Here is a 26,617-nt window from a genome sequence, read left to right on the forward strand (position 1 = left end):
TGGAAAGTGGATCAAAACACTTTAATAAAACGGCAGCGGCTTTGTGGGATGTCTGTGGCAGACAAAATCCAGAGCCAGGAGCCCGGGACACTGAGATGGGCCTGGGTCTCCACATCCGGGCGGGTGCTGGGGCCGGGGCTAATACTTGAGCAGCCAGCGTGGCCTGTGCGTGCTCAGCGATGTGAAGTAGGACCACCACCAGGGCTTATTCCCGTCGGCCGAGGGCTGCCTGCGCGCCCGGAGCGGGTCGGGCTCTGTGGCCTCCCCCAAAGAGCTGGCACCTCCCAGCGGGTCATGGGGTCCAGTTCTCTGCAGCCCGTGAAGAAAGTTCTTCGGTCCCATCCCCAGAGGCTGCAGAATGAAGTCCACACGGCCAGCCCTCTTCATCCGGGTGGGGATGATGACTTTCTTGATGACCTTGGCATAACCAGGGGCTTGGACAATGACAATGTGGATACCTGGGGGCAGCAGTCTCCAGTAGTCGCCATCTGGGGCTGTGGACAAATAGATTAAAAATCATTCTCACGAGGACTGCAGACCCAGCCACGGGGTGATGGGCGATGGATATGAGTGGGGAGAGGTTAGCATGGGAGGCAGGCGCCAAATGTGCACTTGCCTCTGCGTAGGCCTGGAATGTCTTTTCCACCCCTTTTCTCTGTCAAACTCTTATTTATCCCTCAAAACCCTGCTTAGGTACCCCCTCTTCTCTGAAACCTTCGATGACCACTCCCACCCCCCCCCCATACCCAACCCACATTTAGCAAAATTCCCCCTCTTCTCTGGACCACATCTCTGCCAGGTAACCCATATCACAGCATACTGTCATTTTTCATCAGCTGTGAAATCCCTGTAAGGACAGCCAGAGCCCGCACAGGGCTGGACACCCCAGCTATCAATGGGGTATGAACTTTGGGATAGAAACAAACAGGCTTATGGGTGGAGATGGCTCTCCCCGGCAATCTTGGAGAAGGAGGCATTTTCCTAGGAATACAGAGCACACATCCACCATCATTCAGTAGCCACGGCCGGGCAAGCTCTTCCCTCACCAAATGCTGTAAGGAGATGCAGCCTGCTGCAGCAGACGCAGACCCTGGTTCTTGCCCACCCTCCCCCACCCAGCCAGCCTGGGGAGGAATGGAGCCATCCTGCTGAGGGCTGGGCACACTGTGAGTGCCTGAGGGCGCCGGCTGCCACGGTGTGGCATTCCCTTGGCAGACGTGGTCCCCAGGGGACAGCCAGGGACGTGCTCACCTGTGGTGATGTCGTGGCGAATGCCTTTGACTGAGATCCGGGCGTTTTTGAGTGGCTTGCCGAATTTATCTGTCACCACACCTTTGATGCCCCGGTGCACCTGAAGAGATCAAGGGGAGGCCAGGGAGATGGTGCGAGCTCTCCCGATGAGCGTGGACGCCGTCAGCTCGTTCCCCACATGCTCAGAGCTCGGTATCTAGGGAGAACCACCCCACAGAGCCCCACTCCGCCAACCCTCGCTCTGCCATCTTTAATGAGTCAGTCACTCCCCTCTGTGGGCCTCAGTTTCCTCCCTAGCAATTGACCCGAGCACGTTCTGGGCTTTTGAATGACCCTGCATCTCACCCGAGGCCTGGCTGACTCCATCTCGATGGGCATTGAGCAGGGAACCCGTTCCTGCCACTCTTGCAACTGCTCGGCATTCCTTCCCTGCCTTCCCAGCCACAGCGGGACTCGCTGGGTCCCTCTGAGCTGAGGCTCCTGAAGGTGGCGTGGGCATCGGAGAGGACGAGGACTGAGTGCTCGGACCCTTGCTAGAGCAGCGTGGTTTCTTCATCGTACACGTGTATAACACACCCTGCCTTGGTACCTCTCGCCTGGCCTTGGCACAAACTGGTCCAGAACACACAAGCTCCCTGCACGCCCACAGCTCCAATGTTTTCACCCTGGAAAGCCCTCCCAGAGCTGCCTGATCCTGTCCACATTTCTTCTAAAACAGTTGATGACAAACCACCCCCCCACATTCGAGGCTCCTTCAACCTCATGTTCATCAGACAGCCGCAAAATGCAATGTGCACAGGCCTGGCGTGAGAGCTCATAGAAGAATGGGACTCGCCCCAGGTGATGCAGGGCTGCAGCACAGCCATCAGAAAGAGACTCAAATGGCAGAATGTTCCATTATTACTTTGTGTGGGGCTTTGTTTCTTTCCTATCTTGGTGGCTGCTGCCCCAGGGAGTTCGCTCGATTCTTACTTGGAGGAAGGTTCCTGATTTTTCTAGAAAGGAGGGAGCTCATGGACAGAGGGCTTGGGAAGAAGCAGATCTGGGCGACACCAGACAGGCCATGTCACTCTCTGACCCTCTGTCTCTTCCTCTGGCTGTCTCACAGACATTGGGAGCCTGGAGCACGAGCCTGTGTGTGGGCCAGAGACCCCAGGCCAGAACCTCAACTCCATCTATAAAATGGGACGGCCCCGTCTGCCACCCGGCCTGGTGTCAGAACCGGCTGCCCTGTGTGGGTAGGCGCCAGCTGTACAGTGCTGCGCCCTCACCCCTCCTTGCTGCTGCAGCTCAACCCTCTTTCTGAGGCCTGCTTCTCACTGGGCATCTGTGCTCATATGCAATTTATGTGATTCTTGAAAACACTTGGGAAAAAAATAGCAGAAGCTTCTTCGAACGCAGGCTGCCTTCCCTGTGACATCCTGGACCCTTCTTGGGGTCCCCAGCACCCTCGGTGTGAGCTGTGCTGGAAGGGGGGCAGACATGGGCACAGAGTCCCCACTCTGACACTGAGTGCTAGGGAGACCTTGGCTCTCTGGGGCAGCGAGGGGGTCATTTTAGACACATTCTCAGCCATCCCCACTCACCTCCCTGCTTCTGGGTGACCTCAGCCTCACGATACTAGTCACCCCTCAGTCAGGACGCCCTGCCCCACCCCCAGCCTCTGCCAGCCACTTCCTGCCTATACCCTTCACTCTGAGGCCCCAAAACCCTGCCTGAGCCACACAGCTACCCCACTGCCTAGAGTCCTCACTTCTGCGCCTCCTGGAGCACAGTGCCCGCCCCATCCCACGGCTCGAGTCCTCACCCCAGCCCCAGTGGCTCTCAAGGGTTTTGAAGTCCCCTTGGGGTTCCAGCATGCTCCCCTCTGCTGGGAGCTCTCCCTGTCATGGGGTTTGATTTCTCCTACCCTTCTTCAAGATGAAGCCCTGCGGCTGCCTCCTCCAGGAAGCCCCCCCAGCCTCTGAGGCTGGGTCAGACGCCTCGCCGGGCTGCCCAGGCCTGTGCTCCCTTGTTTAATTGTGCTGCTTTAGGCCGTAACATCCTTGCTCACAGGAACTCCAACACATGGCACTGCCGCCCCAGCACCCACAGGGCATGCAGAGGAGAGCCGGCTGCTGTATCTCAAGTTGTGCATGGTGGACAGTTAACCCCAAAACAAGTGGCGAGAGGAGCATGTGTATGGGGCAGTGAGGCTGCAGGGGCTGCCCTGGGGGCCTGAATGTGACCCACCCCACCCAGGCCACAGCTGGACCAGAGCCCTGAGACCGTCAGAACTCACCATCTCCATGAAATTCAGGAGTGACTCCTTGTTGTGCTGCCAGAGCGTGTACAGGGCCTCCTCGGGGGGGAACTTCACACAGCCCAGCTCTACTGTGATCTCAAAGCAGTTGGTGTGCAGGTAGTTGAAGTCGGACATGCCTGTGGCACAGAGACAGCCGGGACGCCAGGGGTGTCAGCTGCACGGAGACGGCCGGGACGCCAGGGTGTCAGCCGCACGGAGACGGCCGGGACGCCGGGGTGTCAGCCGCACGGAGACGGCCGGTACGTCGGGGGTGTCAGCCGCACGGAGACGGCCGGTACGTCGGGGGTGTCAGCCGCACGGAGACGGCCGGGACGCCGGGGGTGTCAGCCGCATGGAGACGGCCGGGACGCCGGGGGTGTCAGCCCCACGGAGACGGCCGGGACGCCGGGGGTGTCAGCCCCACGGAGACGGCCGGTACGTCGGGGGTGTCAGCCGCACGGAGACGGCCGGTACGTCGGGGGTGTCAGCCGCACGGAGACGGCCGGGACGTCGGGGGTGTCAGCCCCACGGAGACGGCCGGGACGCCGGGGGTGTCAGCCGCACGGAGACGGCCGGGACGCCGGGGGTGTCAGCCGCACGGAGACGGCCGGGACGCCGGGGGTGTCAGCCGCACGGAGACGGCCGGGACGCCGGGGGTGTCAGCCGCACGGAGACGGCCGGGACGCCGGGGGTGTCAGCCGCACGGAGACGGCCGGGACGCCGGGGGTGTCAGCCGCACGGAGACGGCCGGGACGCCGGGGGTGTCAGCCGCACGGAGACGGCCGGGACGTCGGGGGTGTCAGCGGCACGGAGACGGCCGGGACGTCGGGGGTGTCAGCGGCACGGAGACAACCGGGACGTCGGGGGTGTCAGCGGCACAGAGACAGCCAGAACAGCAGGGGTGTCAGCCGCACAGACACAGCCGGGACGTCAGGGGTGTCAGCGGCACAGACACAGCCGGGACGCCAGGGGTGTCAGCGGCACAGACACAGCCGGGACGCCAGGGGTGTCAGCCGCACAGACACAGCCGGGACGCCAGGGGTGTCAGCGGCACAGAGACAGCCGGGACGTCAGGGGTGTCAGCGGCACAGACACAGCCGGGACGTCAGGGGTGTCAGCCGCACAGACACAGCCGGGACGCCAGGGGTGTCAGCCGCACAGAGACAGCCTGGACGTCGGGGTGTCAGCCCCACAGAGACAGCTGGGACGCCAGGGGTGTCAGCCAAGCGCCCAGCAGGCAGGTGAGTGCAGCAGGTACTCGCCACAGACGCGCCTCCTGCAGCTGAGGGGCTGAACAACTGCAAGGTGGACCATATGATCCCCACTTTGCAGATCCGCAGATGGCGGCATGAGGCATTTAAGGGTCCCGCGATGGGAAGAGGCAGAGCTGCATCTTAAGCTCAGGCCGCTTGGCGGCAAAGTCCACAGGCTTCCCCACCCCCATGCTGTCTCTGGTGAGGTCAGGGATGAATGGGTTTCTAACAGAGAAGCCCGCAGCACGGGGCAGCCGCACAGGCCCCTGGCATCCCAGCTGCTGGCCTGGAGACCCCATGGTGACAATGTCCATTTACCCAGACGCTGTCCTGACCAGAGTCTAGGAGGGTGGTCCTATTAGCTCCATCTCCCAGGGAGACCACGGGCCCGGGCTAGGGTGGACAACCAGCCACCTGGCCAGCCGAGAAGGCCTCAGAGCAAGCTGGGTCGACCCCAGCCATACCCGCTTCTGCCCTCTGTGCCATCTGCTCTTGGAGCTTCTTGTTCAGCAGAAGCCATGACCATCTCCAAGGCAGGCCTAGGACAATGGCACCCACAGGGCTGGCTGTGTCGGGGGTCGCAGGGAGCCCACGCCCTTCCGAAGTTCAAGGCTCCTGAGCCGCAGAGCCTGTAGCTGCTGTTGACAGTCCCCGCCCAGACCCCAGTGTAGCCAGTCACCGTCTCTCTGGTCCAGCTAGCTCTGGTCCCCGGCTTCATGCTTTCCCAGGGCCGTGTCAGGGGCAACAGGGACAGAGGCCAGGCACAGTGGCTCACCCCTATAATCCCAGCACTCTGGGAGTCCGAAGCAGGCGGATCATGAGGTCAGGAGATCGAGACCATCCTGGCCAACATGGTGAAACCCCATCTCTACTAAAAATACAAAAATTAGCTGGGTGTGGTGGTGGGCGCCTGTAATCCCAGCTACTCGGGAGGCTGAGGCAGGAGAATCGCTTGAACCCGGGAGGCAGAGATTGCAGTGAGCTGAGATTGCACCACTGTGCTCCAGCCTGGTGACAGAGCGAGACTCTGTCTCAAGAAAAAAAGGGAACAGAGAGGGGCCTCTCCCAGCTCTGCTCCTGGGTGTCTGTTGCAGACCCCAGTCACAGGGCTATGATGGGGGCTGAGGGCCCTCTGCCTGGGTTCTGGAAGGGAGAGAGGCTGCACCGCACCAGGGAAAGACCACAGGTGCCAACCATTGAGCAGGAGAGAAAAGTTTTCAGAGCAGGCTGCGAAGATGGCTTCAGAGTATGCAAGAAGTGCCACCTTCTCTGCCCGCCTGCATGGGAGGAGGGGGCAGAAGGGGATGCCACGTGGGTCCTGGCTCTGCCACCTGTGGCCCTGGGCCTCCGGCAAGTCCTTCTCTCAGCTGAGCCCAGCGCTCTCATCTGTGATGTGCCGGCATGGAGAGGTGCAGGCAGGGCCCAGAGCATGTGTGCCCGGTCTGGCAGGTGCCCCTCAGGACACACAGTGGCACGTGCCCATTATATTGCTCCTGTGCAGCCTCCCCAAGGGCAAATTTAGCAGATAAAGATGTACACACTTAAAGTCGGGCTCCAGAGAAACCACAGATACAATTGTAGTACCAGTCCACCCCATGCGGGTTCTCGTAAGCGTATCCCACGCATTGGAACATCCTTACATTGTCCTAAAAACAATTCCTCACGGTCTCTCTGGAATTCCAATTTAACTGGAAGTCCAGCATTTCATCTGGCAACTCCACTTCCCTAATGTCACAAAGGGATTGGTCATGGGTAAAACCGTGACATTTGGGTGTTCATGAAATAAACTACAGAAGCCACGGGCCTGGGTCCTCCACAACAGTCACACAACAGCTTTTCATCAAGACAGAAACCAAAACTCAAGCCAGCCTCCTCTCCACCAGGTGAGGCATCGCCCTGTCTTCCGGTCTCTCCAGCTGGATACCAGCAGCAGACCGTGGAGTTATGCCTTGCCCCTGCCCCACCCAGCCCCTGCACCCCCCACCCCCACCCCAGTCCCGCCCTGCAGAAGCCGCACCTCCCGTGAAGCTGTACCAGTCCGCCCCGTTGATGATGCTCCCCCTCTTCAGGAAATTGCCTCCACACCTATTCTCCGACCTGTCCATCATCATGGGGTGGACGTCAGCGTAGGCTCTGGACAGCAGCTTGAACATCTGGAAAAGAGACCTGGCTCAGATAAGGAAACGGTCCCCTGCAGGACGTCCTGTGAGCTGGGGTCAATGAGGGGAGGAGCCACGCGTGCAAACACCTGCATTGCAGATAGGAGAGGGGAATGGTGTCTGCAGGTAGGAGAGGGGAACGGTGTCCTGCAGAGAACACAGTGTATGTGAAGGCCCAGAGGTGGGTCACAGGCAGTCTGGAACTGCTGGAGTTCGGGGCCAGGTCCCGTGGGTAACTGGGGTAATCACCGAGCCTCTGCACACCTGGCCGGGTAGTGTGGGCTTCTCTCCTGAGGTTACACACAGACATGGTGTCCACAGGGTGTGTGCAGGTTGGCTTGACAGTTTATAAAGCCCAGGCTGTTGGAGCAGTGAAGGCAAGGGTGGGCTGCATTTTCCCCGACTTCATCTCCAAAGCCGACTACTTCTATGAATAATCACTGCTTCATTCCCCACCCCACTCCACCTCCAGGCTGACCAGCACCATCAGAGGCTGGGACTCAGCCTGCGGGAAGCCCCTCCCTGACTACCCCACCGTCCAGCTTCCACTGCAGTTGGTAGAGGGATAGAACACAGCTCACAGGATCTGCCACCCTTGACATGTTTGGATGTGTGGCTGGGATCCTGGGTCCCTCCCCACAGGCTTCCCTTCCCAGCCCAGAGCTTCCCGCATTGTGCCCATCCCCCAGGCAGAGTCCACAGATCCTCCTTTGTGGGGGTTCTGGGCTGTCTGTAAGTCCCAGGCTGACCTTGGGCAGAGGCTCCTGGTGGGTCAGGCAGGCGAAGGGCTCACCCTGCATGAGCTCATCAGGGCCCCACCAAGCAGGACAGGTCTGTGCTGAGGAGGGGGCTCCCTCTGTCAGAAAGGAGGAGTGGAGGACACTAGAGGGTGGACAGGCAGGGCCCAGTGAGTGAATGAATGAGTGAATGAGTGAATGCGTAAGTGAAAGAGTGAGGGAATGAGTGAATGAGAGTGAGTGAATAAGTGAGTGAGTGAATAAGTGAGTGAATGAGCAAATGAGTGAATGAGTGAGTGCTCCAGGCCAGAGTGAAGATCTCTCCCTGGTGGGGGTCATGAGACTCGGACTCCCAGACGTGAGGTTTGGGGTTGGTGAGGAATGGGTCCAGCTCCTCAGAAGTGAGGCTGTGCCATCTGGACTCAGTCCCACAGACACAAACCAAGGGCCCAAACACAACCCCACTCAGGCCCTGTGGTTCCAGGGTGGCAGACCATGGACCACTATCCTGCCAGCAGCCCCTGCACCTGTGGGTGGGGCAGCATCAGCTCAGGAGTAGCCTGCCCTGCCTCATAGCAGGAAGCCTCAGCAGACTTTCCCATCAAGAATGAATCACATCCAACAAACAGTCCATCTGCCCAGGCCACATCTGCTACATTCTACCTGTGTCCCACCTCTGACCTGCCTTTATCCATCAGCTTGACAGGGTGTAGCCTCGCAGGGTAGGAGGGTGGGACAAGACTCTCTCCAAAGTCTGCTCCTGACCCAACCCACCATGTCACCCTTTCTACCCACAAGGCCTCCCTGCCCTACAGTCCCTCCTCCCTGCCCTTGCCCTGGGGCCTCCCTCCCATCACTGGTCAGTCTCTAGGGCTAAGGCATGGAAGGTGGCTGCCGACCACCAGTCCCCAAAACCCTGGGGTGCAGGAGCCCAGGTCTGGCTAAGACAGGCCTGACCTGGGAGGGCAGGTGCAGGACAAGGACATCAGAGGAGCTGTTGGTCCAGAGGCTGGGCGCACATGGGCAAGGAAGAGACAGATAAATGAAACCAGGTGGGAGCAGGGAAGCTGGGACTGAAGGGGGACCCAGGAACACAGGCTGAGGACCGTGGGAAACCCAGCCCACCCAGCTCCTGCCCCAGGAAGCCCTTGGGAAACTGGCTATGCTCATTCCCACAGCAAGCGTGGGCAAAGCCAGAAAGGGCTTGGCAGGCAGGACACAGCATGAGCAGGATTCGGGCAGAGGGGCACGTGTGGAGCAGCAAAAGGCAGCCATGGCCATCCTGCAGGGCCTTGAACACTGCCCCCAGGCACTGGCTTTTGTCCGTAGGGCACCATGGAAGTTTGGTGAAAGGGTACCTTGGCACACCCCAGCCAGCCCCTCTCATGCTCCCCTGCCAAACCCAGGCCTCTGCTGGGACCCTGGTTTCAAGAGATCACTGCCGGCCACAGGGCTGCATGATCACTGCCCGACGATGGATGGCTTGGGAACAGTGTTATTTTCTCTGGCTCTGATGGGACTCACTGGGGTGAACATCCCCCCTGGGGACATCTTCTCACATCTGGTTCTGAGGCTGAGAGACACTGGGCCAGTGCAGAGGGGATGCCTGCCCTGCCCTGCCAGCTCTGAGGCTGAGACACACTGGGCCTGTCTGTGCAGAGGGGGACACCTGCCCTGCCCAGCCATGGCCCCCCACAGGGGTGCAAGGCCAGGCCAGAAGTGGAGGCCGCCCAGTCACCTCTGCGGGCACTTGCAGAGGTCTGAGCAGAGAACCAGACACCTCACCCCTTGCACTCTTGGTGTGCACTACCTGCAAGAGTCAATGAATGAATGAGTGAGGGAGGGAGTGCGGGAATAAACAAATGAGTGAAAGAATGAGTGTGTGAGTGAATGAGTGAGTGATCAGTGAGTAAATGAGTGATGAGTAAATCAGTGAGTGAATAAGTGAGTAAATGAGTGCATGAGTGAATGGATGAATGAATGAATGAGAAAATGTGTGTGAATGAGTGAATGAATAAGAGAATGAGTGATGAGTAAATGAATAAGTGAGTGAATGAGTGAGTGAGTGAATGGGCGAGTGAGGGAGGGAGGGAGTGTGTGAGTGAATGGGTGAGGGAGTGAGTACGTGAGTGAATGGGTGAGGGACGGAGTGAGTGAGTGAATGGGTGAGTGAATGAGTGAGGGAGTGGGTGAGTGAGTGAGTGAATGGGTGAGTGAAGGAGTGAATGGGTGGAAGAATGAACAAATGCAGGACAAATGCGCCAGTGGCCCAGGTGTTGCTGTCACTGCCCCTTGTCCGCAGGGTGCTCAGCTTGCTCTCCCCATTCCTGCTGGGCCACAGCACTCGGCATGGGCCCCTGCACCCGGCTCCCTGGGGCTCCCCTTGGTCTCTGCACCAGGTGGCCTGTGCCTCCAGTGCCCCTCTCTGCCCAGCAGCTGGAAATCTCTACCTCACCTGTGGAGTCCTTTTGGGAAACTGACACCTCAGGGAAGCCCTCCTGAAGTCCCAGACCAGGCTGGGGGTTCCCCACCCCAACACATGCACGTGTGCACATGCATGCACACGCACACACGTGCACTCACAGCCCTCCTGCAGCCCTGGCAATCTTCTTGCCAGTTTCTGGCTCCATTTCCCACCCTAGACTGAGGACCCCCAGCGCAGGGACCAGTCCCGTTTGCATTCCCAGTGATGGCCCCAGGACAGGGAGGGGCCAGGTGAGGCAGGGTTGATACCTGAGTGCCAACCAGGGGCCCAGCTATGCACTCGGCTGGGTGGCCTCAGAAAGGAGAACAAACGATGTGTGACTGCTGCTATGAGGGGCCCAGCACCTGGCACTTGCCCACCCAGGGCCAGTCCCTCTCTCCCTGCCCCTTCCCCCAAACACCAAGTGAAAGTGCAGGGAGGGAGGTGGAGGGCAGGCCTGGCTCTCCACGCGAGGCCTGGGGAGCGACTCTGGGCCATCAAGGGGCCAGGTGGAGGGCAGGCCCAGCCTCCGGTGGAGTGGGGACCACTAGGGGCGGTTCAGGCAGCTAAGCTCCAGGATCCGCAGCTGGGGGATGGGGCTGGGGGCTGGGGGCTGGAAGCTGGAGGCTGGAGGCTGGGGCCCACCTCAGATCACAACCCCTCCCTCAGCCTCCGCTTTCTCATCCACAGTGTGGGAACTGACCAACTCCATGCCCTCTCCCAGCAGGTCGTCCTAAGGTTAGGGTGGGTTGGGAGGGTCCCAGCATCATCACGGGTCTCATCGCCGGCTGCTCTACGAACAGTAGGAGAAACTGAGGCCCGGAAAAGGGAGGGCCTCACCTAATGGCCCAGTGGACGGTGGGACCAGAACTCCTTCCCCATCCGGAGGAGCCCAGCACGTGAGAAGCAAGCACGACCCCCGGGAAGCAGGACGGGCGGGCAGCATGCGCGCTGCAGCACTGCCCTCTGCCGGCGCCTCCCGGAAACGCACCCCTCTGCGGTGGGAAGCATTGGGGACCCCGCCAGGTGCGGGGCGGAGCTCAAAGGAACAGCAGCGCTGAGCCAGGGTCCCCACCCCAGGAGCTCCCAGACGGGGACATGTGAAAGACAGTGCAGCCAGCCTCGGGAAGATCAGGGGAGCGACGGCCCCTGAGGTCACAGACTTCCAGGAGGAAGGGGCTTCCCTGCAGAGCTGGGCCTGGAGCAGGTGGTGCTGACCCGCTCTGAGTAGAGGTTCCTAGGAGCTTTGTCTTCACTGAGCTCAGGACTGGAGGGGCACCAGCTCCAAGGGGACCGCGCACACCGTCTCCCTCCCCTGCACACACCCGACAGCCCTCTCACCTTCTCATCGGGCGTGGGAGAAAACATCTTCTCCTCCTGGGGGTGCTTGGAGAAGTCGAAGGGGTAGGAAACCACTAGGTCGCCCCCATGAAGGCTGGCTGAGAGCACAAAGGGTATGGTCTGCATCCACTTCATGACTGCCTTCGTCTCCGGGGCCACCTGCCCAGGACAGACGAGGCCGCCCTCAGGGCTGGGCTTTCCCACTGGCCCGCAGCCATGCCCTGGGCTTCAGCAGCCCTCTGGGCTCCAATGGTGCAGACTATTAACGGTCTCTACATCAACGCACCAGCTGGACTCGGCCCCCATCACTGGGCCCCTGCGGGGATCTAGGCATTTCCAACGTGAATCTCTGAATCTCACCAACGCCCCAGCAAGGAGGTGTTCCCATTTCACAGACAGGTAACTGAGGCAGGGAGGGAGCACCAGGCTCTCCTGTCCCCAGGGAAGGACAACTCCAGAGAGCCTGGAATAACTAGGGACCCCTGGATGCCTTGGTGGAGACCGGCATGGGCAGCGGCGGCTCCTACCTTACCCCACCAGTAGTGCTGGGGGATGGGGATGTGGTCGCTGCGTGCGCCGCGGGTCTCCGCCAGCCGGTAGTACTCGGACGTCAGGTCCGGGAAATTTCGGTTCAGGTCCAGGTTCTGCGCGTTCTGCCTCCCGCTCGTCCACCCGTTGTAGCCGGCACCCTGAAAACATGGCCAACCCCCGACTGGGTGGGGTAAGCACACCCCACCCTCCTCCTCCCAGATGGGTCTCACGCTGGGCTGAGGGTCAAGGCCAGGGGCTGCGGTTTCCCCCGGCTTTATGTGATGAGCTCGGGGGCATGCCTGACCCTTGGCCTCCTCTCCACCCCGGGGCTCCTTGCTGATGCCACAGCCTTGGGGCCTTCCCTGGCTGCTCCCCCTGAGTGGGGTGCCCTCGGCAGTCACCTGCTCTGCTCGTTGCCCACCTCCCCGAGAGGTACCCTGACCCCCCGCTGACACACACGGGCACCATCGACTTCCTTTCCATCATTTTCCTCTATCACACGCATCACCTTTTTAATACACCTAGAATTCTCAGTGCCTTCCTTCTCCCCAGCCCCTGAAGCAGGGGTTTGCCAGTATCGACACCTGCTGAATGCTCCTCTCCTAGAGAGGCAGGAACGAAGCACCGCTAGGATAAACTACTCATAAATGGATGAATGAGGGGGTGGTTCTGGCGGTGGTCCACAGGATCCAGGCATCTGGGCGCTCACCTCGGCAGCTGCCACCTCATAGCCGTCAGGGTTCATGGAGGGCAGCAGGTGGATGCGGGTGGTGTTGAGCAGGCGCTGGATGCGGGGGTTACCAAGCAGGTACTCAGAGCACAGGTACTGGGCTAGGTAGATGAGCATCTCCCGGCCCGCTACCTCGTTGCCGTGAATGTTGCCAATGAGCTTCACCTCGGGCTCCACTGGGGGCAAATACAGAGACTTGGGGCATCATCTCAAAGCCGGGGGTCCCCAAAGGCATGAGGCCCCCCCAACTCAGCAAGGATGACCAGATGGGCTGGGACCAATTCATACTTGTTTTGACTCAAGAATCTCTGTATATAATGAGGTCTCATCAAGGTCATCACTTTTGTTAAGCTCGTTTTTTATGCCTACCCAGAATTCTTAGTTAGCATAACTCAAGAATATGAATAATATATGTTATCATTGATTCATGCAAACTTAACTGATGGTCTCTCTTCACGTTTGTGTAATAAGTCAAAGTGCACATTGGTACTTAGCTGGGAAGGTGGTTGGCCCTTGAGTGGATGAATGGATGGGTGAGTGGATGGATGGGTGATGGATGGATGAATGGAAGGATGGATGGATGGATATATCAATGATGGATGGATGGATGGATAGATGAATAATGGCTGGCTGGATTGATGGATGAATAGATGATGGATGGATGGCTGGATGGATAGATATATCAATGATGGATGAATGGATAGATGGATAAATCAATGATGGATGGATGAGTGAATAATGGCTGGATGAAATAATGGATAAATTGATGCATGAATGGATGGATGGATGATGGATTGATGGGTGTGTAAATAAATGGATGGATGATGAGTGGATGGATGCATGGATGTATGAATGAATGGGTGGATGATGGATGGATGTGTAATGGCTGAATGAATAAATGGATGGATGGATGGATGCATAAATGATGGATGGATGGATGGATGGACGGATGGATGGGTAAATGAATGGACTATAGGAAGAAGAGTGGACCAGGCCCCATGGCCTTACTGTCTGTGTGACTGCAGGCAAGTCACTCCTCTCTAAGCCTCACATTTGCTCCCCTGGAAAATGATGTCTCCCTCCCCAGCTGTGTGTGGCTCAGGGACATCCAGGGATGAGAGGAAACATCCGTGTTCCTCGGATGGCACATTCCGGGGTATAAATGACCTGGGCGCTTTCTGCGCTGGTTACCTCCCTTGGCCTTCTGCACAGGGGCACCTCTTGCCCTCAAATTCCAGTGCTGTAGGGAGAGCCTCTGCCTCCTGCCCAGAGCATGTTACAGTTGGAGAGGGAACATAGTGAGCCTTGGGCGCCAGGGTGTGGCCAGGTGGCCTCTGGCCCCTGGTAAGAGATAGAGCCTTTGGGCTCATGGTGTTCATGCTGCCCAGACCAGTAGGATGAAGACTGGCTGAGGCTGCCAGCCCTGAAAAGGCCCTGAGTCCATAAACAAAGAGCAGGTGCATTTTTCAGTAACTGGTGATGACCAAGGGTCAATTGGAGGCTGCTTCTAAAATAATCGATTCTGTTTGAGTAGGGAGGCCAAGCTGGGTGGATCACTTGAGGTCAGGAGTTCGAGACCAGCCTGGCCAACATGGTGAAACCCCTGTCTCTACTAAAAATACAAAAATTGGCCTGGTGTGGTGGCCCATGCCTGGAGTCCCGGCTACTCGGGAGGCTGAGGCAGGAGAATTGCTTGAACCCAGGAGGCAGAGGTTGCAGTGAGCCGAGATCGTGCCACTGCACTCCAGCCTGGGCAACAAGAGCAAAACTCTGTCTCAAAAAAAAATAATAAAATTTCTTGTTTGTTTTATGTCTTTTCAGCCACTAGATCAATGTCTCCATTATTATGAAATAACCTAGTCTGCCACCCTAAATTTTGAAGTAAGATGGATATCTGGAGAAATTCTCCTTTATACATATAGTGGTTGCACATGCCCAGCGGGACGTGGCCTGCACCAAGCAGCTCCCTGAGGCCCCCAGCTGTGCCCAGGACCCCAAACACCCCACCAACTTGTGCACCCCAAGGTGGAGCGGCCCAAGCCCTTTCCCGAAACGGGACCAGGCCAGGCCCTCCCAAGGGCACTCACTCAGCTCGTGCTGGCCGGGGCGGCTGGAGAACTCGATGACCAGCAGTTCCCTGCCGTCGAAGCTGCGCCCGATGCTGTAGGTCCTGGCCACGTGGGCGCAGCGGGAGGCCGTCCGCCTCAGCACACGTACCATCTGGGCGTAGGAGTGGTGGCTGAAGCGGATGAAGGTGGGCGGCAGCCCTGAGGGCAGTGCCTCGTCAGCCTCCAGGCCTCCTGGGGGAGCAGTGTGGGGGCTCAGTCAGTGTCAGGCCCCCAGGCTTCCTACCACTGCCTGGGAACGCTGACCACACACAGCACCCTTAGTCCCCTCTGCATGACAGCCATGCTTGGACATCTCTATCTTTAATTAGAGTTCCCTCTGCAGTGCCTACAACGATATCTAAGCCAAACGGCACCTGAGGTGTGTACACAGCACAGCGCTATGGTTCCTAACGTGACTGTGAATAAACATACCATTGGGCCACTGTGGGAAGTTCCTAAAATACGGCGCAGGACAACAGAAAGGAAAAGAGATACATGGGGTCCTGGACCCGCCAAGGCAAACCCCTGCTGGGTGTGCAGAGGGGATTTTCCTGGGTGTGTTTTCCATGACAGTGGCGCTCACGCAGTTCAGTATTCTGCTCCGTTTGCTTGGCTAATGGTGGAAACAGGAAGGCTCCTTGTGGTGCCCCCTCTGGCTGCTGTGAGGCTTCCCAGTGTTTCTGTTACAACCTCATCAGTACGACAGTGAGCGCTTGTCCAGGAAGGAAACAGAAAGGGGGGTTCTGGGAAGGACTTGGGGGAGGAAGAAAAAAGGGGGCGGGAGGAAGAAAAAAGGGGGCGGGAGGAAGAGGGAGGGGTTCTGGATCTAGAATACATATGTCTACACCACATATGCACCAGCTTCCCCACCATCCTGTCATCCACTAGAACAGAGGCTCCCTGAGGGCCGCCCCGGTGACCCTCAGCTCCCTCCACCCCGCCAGGGGCTTTGCAGCAGCCAAGCCCACGGGAGCAGGACGCAGGTACCCGCAGGCTGTTCCTGGGTCCACAGAGAGTTAATGTGCTCCTCTAAGCTTCTCCTCATCCTGTGGTTTTGCTTCTGCTCAAAACGGTTCTCCAGGGGAAAGACTAGCAGAGGAAGCCGGCAATTTGGCGGTAGAGATGCCCAAAATAATCTCCAACCGACTCCTTGGGCTTTCCCAGGGCTGTGGGCTTGGCTTCCTTTCTCGCCTTCCTGGCTTCCCACAGGCAGCTCCACCGCCTCTACAGGGACTGAGCTCTGCAGACAGACGGCTCCCACCTGCTGGCAAAGGGCACCCCCCCTACCGCTGCATCCCATGGGAGCCCAGGGTCCAACCTTCTCAGATTGGGAGCCAGAGGCTGCAAGACGTGCCAGGTTCAGCCCTGAGCACCTGACATAGCCCAGAACCCAGGGCTTGCTGGAGCCCGGCCCGGGTGTTTGTCTGCTTTCCTTCTCCTGCCCTCCTCAATGTCCCAGCACAGAGCCACATGTACAGTGAGTGCTCGGTAGCTGTTTGACGAATAGCCAAATCCATCCCTCCATCCGCGATGGGCTTGGGCCACTCCAGCTAAAGACCCCACCGCTGTCACCCTTCCCGAGGCTCCACTTCCTCTTCCATGGAGCAAGGCTGTCGTGAGACTCGCATGAGCTAGCACATGTGTGGCACCCGCAGTCAGATCCTCTGAACCCAACCATGAGCGGACACTGCCCTGCACAGTTGAATGTGGCACACACTGGCCCTAGGCTCTTCAAAGACAGGTTCAGACTCATTCAAATGCGATGAAACGCCCACATCCAGGCCTCAGTGGCAAGAGCCACATCCCAAGCCTTGGGGGCCACATGCGGCCAGTGGTAACTGTCTTAGATGGCACAGAAGAGAACATTTCTTTTACACAGGAAGGTCTAACGGGCCAGGGCTGCTGCGGATCATGCAGGGTCTCTGGTGGACACTGACTCGTGAGGCAACAGACACGGGGCTCCATGCAGGGCCCCCAACCAGCCCCGCTGCCAAGTGGCCCTCTGGCACCTCTTTGCGCACCTCAGAGACAAGTGGCCCATGGTGGCCCAGGCTTGCCCACTCCCCCTCCACTGTTTTATCTGCAAGAGACACCAAAGCGTTTCTCCACAGCTCCTCTCCCTCCTTGAGCCCACAGGGCGGTGCAGACCCTGCTTGGAGGAGTCACTCCAGGCCAAACCCTCTGTGTGATCTTCCAGGCCCAGCGATGAGCAATCGTGAAGCTTTGCCCGCCAGACCTCCCAGGGGATGTAAATGTCCCGCCCCCCCTTGACCAGGGGTAAGCACTGTGGTTCCGGAGGGTCTGTGGCTGAGGACTGGACCCCCAGGGCCAGCCCTGCACTCTGAGCCCAGGCTCCCCCACACGAGGCCTCCTCACTGCACCCTGGGCAGGGGCACTGCCCCCACTTGGACTCAGCACCCTTCCACCCCAGCCTGCCTCTAAGGGGCTGGAGGCTTCTGCTAGGGGGCCCTGGGCAGCGAGAGGATCCTCCATCTGCACTGAGCCCCCGACCCTGCCTGGCACCCTTTTGCGGGGAACATGCTGCCTCGGGGAGCAGCCCCGCCCTCTACCAATGCCTGCACCGTCACCGTCGACGGAAAAGCCCTCAAGTTCCTTCCAGTGTGGCTCTTGGTCCTCCTTGACCACCTGGACCCCGTGACCACACAGGCCCCCACCACTTCCCCTTACCCCGAAGCTTCTCCAGCGGGTCGTAGCAGCCCTCGTCCTCTCTCGTGAAGTAGCGGTGGCAGTCGAGGAAGTAGGGCCAGGCCATGTCAATGGCGTCGAAGGCGGGCTGGCACACCTCCCGCAGGCCCTCACAGATGTGCCGGCAGGGTCTGCGCACCCAGCCGCCCTCACACCGGGGGGCCAGCACAGCACAGCCCAGCAGCCGCAGGTCCGGGTTGCACTGGCCCTCCAGGAGCTGGTGTAGAACGCTCAGCAGGATGTACTCGGAGCTGGCCTCCACCACCTCCCACGACCGGTGCTGAAGCAGGTTGGGGAAAGTGGTGTGGTTGTAGGCGGCATCGCTGCAGGTCCTGAGCTGCAGGTCCACGCAGGTGGCTGGGGAGGCAGGGTTGGCAGGTCAGTCCCTCCCGCAGTGGCCCTGACCGTCACGCGTCAGACATTTACGTAGGGGACTCCACGCAGGGCCAGGGCCTGCAGGGAGGGGGCACCCACGGTCTGGCAGGGGAGGACTAGGACAACAGCTACTGTGCAGGAATCAGAGCCTGTGAGAGACCAGAGGAGGAGCCTAAGACCAACCAGATTCAACTACCCACCAGCAAGCCAGCCGCAGCAGGCTGCCCTGAGCCTCAGCGTCTCCATCTGCAAAGCAGCTGTGCCACACAAGGGCCCGTGAAGGCAGCCAGCTGATGCTGCATTAGGCAGGGACAGGCACAGACCACCCGGGAACCACAGCCGCAGCACAAAGACATCCCAAAAGACACATCCTGCTTTGGGCGTCTAGTGTCTTTGGGGACCCTAATGGGTCAGTTGGGGCTCAGGACTTGGATGAGAAGTGGATAATGACAGATGCAGCTCGGCTGGCTCTGCTCTGCAGCTCGCAGGGATGCCGTAAGCCCAGGCAGAGGGTAGGGTCCTCACTGTTGCTGGGCACCTTCCTGCTTCCTCATCACAGCTGTTTGTTTAGCTCCAAATGCCCCATCTCTAAGGCCCTCATCGGCCTAGCAGGGCCCTCCAGCCCCGTCGGGAGCTGACTGTGTCCCCGCAGCCGCTGGCTCCACGCTCGCACCCCCAGATGGCCTTCTCCTCTTTTCCTCAGCTGGACTTTCCCGATGTGGCATCGCATGGGACAAGTCATGACATTTTGCCACTTCTCATGTCAAAGTCTAGAAAGGACAGGATTCTTTCTGCCTCACATTGCCCTGCTCACCACATTTCACAGCCAGGCAAGGTGGCTAACACCTGCAATCCCAGCACTTTGGGAGGCTGAGATGCGAGGGTCACTTGAGGCCAGGAGTTTGAGACCAGCCTGGGTAACACAGCAAGACCCTCCATCTCTAAAAATAAAAATAAATAAATAAAAAATAAAATAAAATAGACATTTTACATATGTCATTGACTTTGTACCCAGAATTTTTTTTCTGATATTTTGAAAGCCTCCACTTAGAATACACCAGATGCCCAAATCCGTCAGGAGGCGACAATGAAATGTTTGCCCCTTTCAGGGAAAAAGCCCTGTCCTCAGCCCTGACCTGAGCACTTCACATTGGTTGGCTCCCACATCACTTTTGAAACCATCTCACAAGATTCGTTCAGCAATCCTCCTGTCACAAGGAGGAAATTGGGGCCCGGCGGGGAGGTGACTCACCCAAACCCCAGACTCAGCAAGGCCCGGCACAGAGCCAGTGACCATGAAATGCATGTGGACAAGGCCCAAACGCAGGATGTGTGACTGCAGTGGGGACTGGAGAGGGATGGAGAGGACATCTCTGCAGGGGCTGGGGTGGGCATAGCCCGGTGGGAAGCCAGTGCACTTTTTCCTGGCTGGTCTTTTTTTGTTGTGTCTAATTTTTCTCTGGCTGTTTACGAGGGGGTTCTGGTTTGATTAATGGGCTGTGTTATCCATTACCCACTTCTGAAATCACGGGTTCAGCTGCCTAAAGTGCTCTGACAGTGTGGGGGCTGCAGCCCTCCTACAGAACAGAAGCCAGGGAGGTCCCGGTACTGTACCGCTGTCTGCAGCTGGTGGCCTGTGGCATTCACCTGGAAAGAGAGACATGGCACTGTTAGGGACCTGCCTCGCCATCCTTCACTCACCGGGCAACACATGGCCAGGGCCCTGAGTGCAGGTAGGGACCAGCCCAGGCCACCCTCTGCCAGCTCTATCTCATAGAGTCTTCACAGCAGGCCCGGAGGCAGACACCACAGTCACCCCCATTTCCCAGGCATGAAAGCTGCGTCTGAGAGGTCACACGACCTGCCTAAGGACAGACAGGCAGCAGCGGGTGTCAGTGGCATCCATCTGGCTCGAAGCCCGGGGCTGGGCCATGGTGCCTACAAGCCTGATGTCCAGGACAGAAGAGCCCTGAGGTGGCATCTGTGAGTGCTGTGGCACAAGTACCTCTACTGTGGCCAATCTCAAGCTTCCCACCATAAGCCGCTGAATCCTCAGAAGATTCCAAAAGTTTTAATAGTCAGCCCCCAGAGCCCTCACCAGCAGGCACTGCTGCACCCAGACCCGGGCCCCTCCCAGAGTCAGCCACGCAGGCTCCGTGCCCCCAAGGACACCACCAGGGTGTGGCCTCTCCCCATTTCCTGAATCAGGGGCCCTCTTCCAAGAACAAAGGATCAACACACAAAACCATCCTCACAATCGTGGGGTTTCGAGGGCCCTTTCTGAAGCCCAGACATGTGAACCCAACAGTAAGGCCTCTGAGAAGGCCAAACACAGCCAACCCTAAGCAATGCTGGCTGCTAAGGGCCCTGTATGAAGTGGGACCCAAGGCTCTGTGTGCATCAGGCAGCGAGAACGCACCCAAGGCGGGGAACCCGGCATCAGATTTAAAACCCGGCTGGTGCTGGGACGGGCCCATGACGGAGTCCACCTGGCCAGAGAGGGGGCAGGCTGGGCAGTGGGAGCAGCAGCAACCTGGAGAAGTGGACGTGACCCACAGGCAGGACGTGTGGAGTGGGTGCAGGGGGCCAGGGAGAAGGGGGCAAGCAGGCTGGAGCAGAGGAAAAGGCCTGCCTGCCTGGCTGTGACTTCACCTCCAGCCAAAACCTGGGACAGAACCTTGAGGCCAGGAGAGTGCAGACTGCTTTTCGGAGCTCACCCTAGGATCTGGGGGCTGTGAAAACTTGGCTGAGCACATGGCAACTCTCCAAAGGTCAGAGAGACCTGGGCTGCTCTGTGGCCAGGCAGCTCCCACCCTCGGGAACCTCCTGGGACTCGGTTTCCCCACTGGGGACTGGGCAACCACAGTCCTGGATCCCTACACCATTCAGCTCACAAAGCTCTTGTGGGATGGGGACGTTTAGGGCACTAGTCCTCCACCAGGCACTCCTAGGAGAGCTCCCGTTTCCATCCTTATCACAGATGACAAAAGAGGTCCACACAGCGCTCTCCGGGCATGGAACAGGTGTGTGCGGGCGGCCCTGGGGAAGACGCGGCTGCCCTTGGGCTCGCTCTCCCTCCCTGTCCAAGCTGGCAGGGAACATGGACTATGAACCACAAGGGCTGTGGAGGGCAGGGAAGATGCCCAGCCCCAGGCCACCGGGCCCAGGTGCCAACCGCCACATCACAGCCGGGGGCCCCAGGCAAGCGGCTCTTTTGTGTCTCCATTTCCCCCATTTCACATGGGTTCATTATAATCATTTTGTAGGAATACTGTGAGATGAGACAACCTATGGTCCGAGCCCAGCACACGATCTTCCGGGGGGAAGAGGCTCCATCAGCCACAGTGTGCATCATTCCTGCGATGGTTTCAGAACAACCCGGAGACAAGCTGCAGGAGCCCTGCTGTGCTGAGTGTGGGAGAGCAACAGGCAAGGGCACTGTTTTCCTAAAGCACCTGGGAGTGGGGTGGCCCTAACCCGAGAGGGGTGCTGCAGTGTGCCCACCTGCCCGTCCATGCCCGCGGACGCCCACAACGTGCGCTGGGATGAGCACAGAGGAGCTTGAGTCCCCCTGGATGGCTGTCATGGGCCTGTGGGCGTGAGACTGTCCAGACACCCTCCCTGGCACCCTCACGTGACTCCCAGGCCTTCATGGTCCAGACAGAGCATCCCCAGACTCCACCAATCTGCAGCATAAAGGAGGCATGACAGCTTGAACTTTAGGAAAAAAGGAATGATAAAAAAGCTGGTCCGGGATTCTGCTTGAAATACTGTGCCCTCGCCCGCCTGTCGGTGTGCCTAAAGACAACTGGGTGATGTTGGGAAGAGCAGATAAAAGGCTGGCATCCACACAGGGCCCTGTGTGAGCACCCATCCTGTGCAGGGCCCTGAGCGAGCACCGGTGTGCAAAGCTGGCCGCCAGTGGGGCCACTCTGGCAGCAGGGTTTGCACTCAGCTGACCCGTGGTCTCATCCTGCACTGAGCTTGGACCGAGGCAGATGCTACAGCACAGTCAGCTCAAGGGTCAAGGTGATCTCAGCCCAGCACCCCTGCTCCACTCCCTGGGTACCCATCACAAGGCTCTGACGGTGCCCAGCTGTCACTGAGCGTGGCCTGGCCCTGAGCTGGCGAGCCTGGGTGAACCTGGAACTTTGTTTATTCACTCAGCAGACATGAGCGAGTGGAAGAACTAACTTTGACTTGACCCTGGGGCCTCTGCTGGCCTCAGGGAGCTGCAAGGTGAGGTGTCCATCCCTGCACCTGCTCCTCCAAAGCCACCAAGCGCCCACACGAGTGACTGGACCATCACACAGGGACTGGACAGGCGATCCTTCCTGGCTTCCTGTGGCTTCCAGTCTTCCTTGTTCACAGATGAGGGCACTAAGACTCCAGGATGAACCACTGCCCGTGCCTCAGTTTCCTCATGTGTAGATTGGGATAATGATCACGTCTACCTCATAGGGCTGTTGGAGGATCCATCAAGATTAATACAACAGCAGGGTGAGGTGCCCAGTGAATGCTCAATACACAGAGGCTTGAGGCATATGGTGGGCAGGAGCAGGACTATCCCCTGTGACCCCCCAACAAGCCGTGCAGCCCCATCGGGGTTTCCCAAGGGGCAGGAAGAGTGTCTGCTGGCTGGGTCACCCCCACTTCCACTGGCCGCCATGTGCAAGGCACAGAGAGGGGTGGGTTTGTTTGCCAGGGCTGCCCTAGCAAAGCGCCCACCACGCTTAGGTTAAATCAACAACAGCCGGGTACAGTGGCCCTCACCTGTAATCCCAGCACTTTGGGAGGCCGAGGCAGGTGGATCACGAGGTCAGGAGTTCAAGACCAGCCTGGCCAACATGGTGAAACCCCGTCTCTACTAAAAATACAAAAATTAGCCGGGCATGGTGGCACACACCTGTAGTCCCAGCTACTCGGGAGCCTGAGGTGGGAGAATCACTTGAACCTGGGAGGTGGAGGTTGCAGTGAGCCAAGATCACACCACTGCACTCCAGCCTGGGTGACAGAGAGAGACTGTGTCTTGAAAAAAAAAAAGCAACAACAGTTCAGAGCCCTGGAGGCTGGAAGTCTGCAGGTCTGCAGGGCCGCACTCCCTCTCAAGGCTCTAAGGGAAGAACTCTCCCGCCCCTCCCGGCTCCTGGTGGTCCCAGGTGCTCCTTGGCTCGTGGCCACAGCACTCCAGTCCCTGCCTCTGTTGTCATGTGTGAACTTTGTTCCTGTGTCTGTCTCTGCCCAAATCTCCCTCTTCTTCTAGGGATACCAGTTATTGGCTTAGGGCCTGCCCTAATCCCGTGTGGCCTCATCTGAATCAGATTTCATCCACAAAGGCCTTGTTTCCAAGTAAGCTCCCATTCACAGGTGCCAGGGATTACATCATCAGTATATCTTTTCTGGAAAACACAATTCTTCCCCCAACAATCAGCAAGCCCCAGTGGGTGCTGCTGTGGCCACAAGAGAGTCAGGATGGTCTGGGAGGAGCCCTCAGGGGCTGCAACTGCCCCAAGACCACACAGCTAGTCCCATGATGTGGCTGGGCCTTTGCCAGCTGGCTTGGCCTCCGTAGGCCTCTGGTTTTGCCCCTTACCACACGGGGGTGGGCCTGCTGACCCAAAGCCCACCCTCTGCCTCTCCCAGGCCCCACCTGCCCTGGCAGCCACAGAGCAAAGCCAGGACGACTGTGGCTGGTTAGACTATTCACCATTGCTTCCCCACCCCAACCACCGTGGGACACAGACATCCCCGGATCCCCCTGCAGACTTGCAAACGCACAGTGGGGTGAAAGCCTATGCCCCTAGAAGGCTCTCAAGCCATGGTCTCCAGTACAGCAGCCACGAGCCACACGTGGCCACTGAGCCCTTCACATGTGGCAAGATCAAACCAATGTGTGAGATGTGTGAAATGCACACCAAATTTCAGACTTAGTACTAAAAGCAGTGTGTTTCATTAATAATTTTTATATGAATGTCAAAATGCTGGAATATTTTGGACATATTGGGTTAAATAGAATCTGTTATAGGCCAGGCGCGGTGGCTCACACCTGTAATCCCAGCACTTTGGGAGGCCAAGGCGGGTGGATCATGAGGTCAGGAGATCGAGACCATCCTGGCCAACACAGTGAAACCCCGTCTCTACTAAAACTACAAAAAATTAGTTGGGCGTGGTGGCAGGTGCCTGTAGTCCCAGCTACTCGGGAGGCTGAGCCAGGAGAATGGCATGAACCCAGGAGGTGGAGCTTGCAGTGAGCTGAGATCGCGCAACTGCACTCCAGCCTGGGCGACAGAGCGAGACTCCATCTCAAAAAAAAAAAAAAAAAAGAATTTGTTATTAAAATCAGTTTCACCTGTTTCTGTTACCTCATTAGTGTGGCTACTAGAAAATATAAAATTCTGTGCGTGGATGGCTTTGTGTTTCTGTTGGACAGCACTGGTCTGAAAGCGGCTTTTGAAAGTTCTAAGCCTCTCAACCACGAGGTGGCAGCATTTCTTCAACAGGGGAGTGACAGCCCGTCAGTCCTCCCCCTCCTAAACTGACCAGTGGCTGTGCCTGGGTCAGGGATGAGACCTGAATGAGGTCAGAGAGGTCAGGCCATTTGCCCAGGTCACACAGCAGAGTCGAGGAGTCAGAATCTGAATCCCAGACCCTAGGACATGAAAATTACCTCCGTCCCCAGACTCCAGTGAGGACAGGGAATCTTCCACCAGGGAAGGGTGAGGCAGAGAGGAGAGAGCACCAGGCTTGCTCTGAGCAAGACCCAGATGGCGAGACAGGGACATGGCAGCCCGGGGTGTGGGACCTGCACTGCAGCTGACCGGCTCTGCCCACTTTTGCCTGTGGGCTGGAAACGTCCTTGACTTCCACACTCTTCCGTAAGAGGGGAGACTGGACTGGGGGATGAGTGATTTCTCCCAGAAACACTTGCCGATGCCACGGCTGTGCTCAGCACCTGCCAGGGACAGAGACCAGCCCATGCATCCTGCTGGGTGAGGACAGGGCAGTCTGTGCATCCTGCTGGCTGAGGACAGGGTGGTCTGTGCTGCCTGCGTGCAGAGGCGGCGGCTGCATTTCTTCCTGGGAAAGGGCAGGTCAGGAGAGCTTCCTGGAGGAGGGGGCTGTGGTCTCCAACAAGCCTGATTCTAGATACTGTCTGGGCTCTCAGGGGCCAAGGGGAGGCCCACTCACAACACGGCACAAGCTCCAGCAGCACCCCACCTGCACACCTGCATGAGCACACACGCAGCGGGTAGAAAAGAGCCCAGAGGTAAGGCGAGGAGCAGAGGTGGGAGGAAAATCCAGGCATCAACAGGACGGAAAGGAAAAGTGTCGACACAGCACACTAGGGTGGGGTATCGTGGTCCTGGCACATCCACTCGCAGGGCTCGGGCAGTTCTCAGGTATCCACAAACCCCAGAGAACAAGCGATTCCGAACCTGACACCCTGCACCCTTGAACCCACACATGGCCCCACTCCTGCAGGAGCCCAGATGTCTGCTTCTGATAAGAGTCCCGAGCACGGTTGGCTAGATGCACCCCCACACCTGGAGAGGCCGTGAGGCCAGACGGGAGCCCAGGATCCAGCCCCCAGCCTCTACCTTCCTGCTCCCCACCCCCGCTGCACACCCCTTGGGTGAGGTCGTGCGGGCAGACCTCCCAGAGGGTCCCTGCGTCCCTTCCCTCTCCGGGCCCCAGATCCCTCCAGGGGGCCCACGCCCCCTCCCAGCCCTTAGGGCCACTTCCGGAGACTTGCTGTCCACATCACAGCCCCAGCTGGGAGGGAGGGGTCAAGAGTTTGCCACAGCCCAGAGAGACTGTCCCGTTCCTGGAAGGACCCGGGGACCTTGGATGGCCTCTCGCCCTGCAAAGTCCTGGCACCTGCTCCCTCGAACCCACCTGCAGGGCGCCCCTGCTGCTGTGTCCGACAGGAGAAAGATCTCACCCCCCGGCCCAGGCGTGGTGACCCTCTGCTGCCTGGGGTCCCGGCCTGGATGCCGTAGAGAGCCTCCCTGGTGTCCCCGTCCAGGGGAGAGGTCACCCTACCAGTCCCAGGCCACATGCTGCCCACTTTGGAGACATTCTCGCCAGGGCCATAGGCGCGTGACCTACTGGAAGAAAGCTCCCGGGCCCCTGGGAAGCGACGGATCACACTCCCCAGAGGTTGCAGGGTGGAGGGTGGAGGGTGGAGGGTGGGGCAGGGGACGGCCTTACCGGCGGGTTTCCGCTCAAACTCGCACCCCGGCCGGGCAGCGGCGACGACCAGGACTGTAAGGAGCAGCAGCGGCGGCGGCGGCGGCGGGGGCGGCATGGTGGGGCGGCGGACCTTGGACGGCCGGCGCAGTGATGTGGCACTCGGGCCGCGCGGGGCCGGGGCTCTGCGCTCGCTGGGCTCCCGCCCCCGGCGCAGGGAGGGCGCCCCAAACGCAAATGCCGGAGTCGGGTTACAGTGGGCAGCGCCAGAAGCTAGAGAGAGGATGCCGCTGGGGGAGGAGGAGGGGCAGGACAGCAGATAAAGGCCCCTGCCTGCCCCGGGCGGAGTGCCCCGCCCCGTCCAAAGGGCTCCCCGCCCCTCCTTGGGCCTCAGTTTCCCCATCTGCCACCTGAGTGCACTGTGGAGCTGGTCTGCAGATTCCCTGCTGATCCTGCCTAAAACCCCTGGTCCCCTGCACAGGCTGCGT

General features: G+C 58.9%; 1 protein-coding gene and 1 long non-coding RNA gene across 5 annotated transcripts in view; one reads left to right on the plus strand and one right to left on the minus strand.

The window, feature by feature from the left end:
• Positions 1-24,345, plus strand: part of LOC134758291 (uncharacterized) — a 30,194-nt gene extending 5,849 nt beyond the window's left edge. Inside the window, exon 2 of the long non-coding RNA XR_010133311.1 lies at positions 21,206-24,345. This is a non-coding gene — a long non-coding RNA (uncharacterized lncRNA). The remainder of the gene's footprint in view (positions 1-21,205) is intronic.
• Positions 1-26,416, minus strand: CPZ (carboxypeptidase Z). Of its 4 annotated transcripts, XM_031010497.3 has the most exons (11): positions 26,151-26,416; positions 19,554-19,586; positions 17,547-17,921; positions 14,838-15,050; positions 12,730-12,926; positions 12,017-12,178; positions 11,490-11,648; positions 6,806-6,941; positions 3,533-3,672; positions 1,252-1,351; positions 1-494 (listed from the first exon to the last, which is right to left on the minus strand). In XM_031010497.3, exons 1-11 carry the CDS (start codon positions 26,245-26,247, stop codon positions 139-141), a joined length of 1,968 nt encoding a protein of 655 aa, XP_030866357.2. In that variant the 5' UTR covers positions 26,248-26,416; the 3' UTR covers positions 1-138. The 4 variants fall into 4 exon arrangements, with proteins under 4 accessions (XP_030866357.2, XP_055240402.2, XP_055240403.1 ...); XM_055384427.2 differs by lacking the exon at positions 19,554-19,586 and having other exon boundaries at positions 26,151-26,343; XM_055384428.2 differs by lacking the exon at positions 26,151-26,416 and having other exon boundaries at positions 19,457-19,568.
• Between the last annotated feature and the right edge of the window lie 201 nt (positions 26,417-26,617).

The sequence above is a fragment of the Gorilla gorilla genome, chromosome 3 (genome assembly GCF_029281585.2).
Source record: "Gorilla gorilla gorilla isolate KB3781 chromosome 3, NHGRI_mGorGor1-v2.1_pri, whole genome shotgun sequence".
In the NCBI taxonomy this organism is placed as follows: Eukaryota; Metazoa; Chordata; class Mammalia; order Primates; family Hominidae; genus Gorilla; species Gorilla gorilla.

Excerpts from the sequence above, each read along its gene's own strand:
- CPZ (XM_031010497.3), bottom strand. The coding sequence starts at position 26,247 with ATGCCGCCCCCGCCGCCGCCGCCGCCGCTGCTGCTCCTTACAGTCCTG. Across the intron at positions 12,927-14,837 it reads CCCCGGCCAGCACGAGCTGA|TGGAGCCCGAGGTGAAGCTC; the intron begins GTGAGTGCCCTT and ends ATTTGCCCCCAG. Across the intron at positions 11,649-12,016 it reads AGCACTACTGGTGGGGTAAG|GTGGCCCCGGAGACGAAGGC; the intron begins GTAGGAGCCGCC and ends TGTCCTGGGCAG.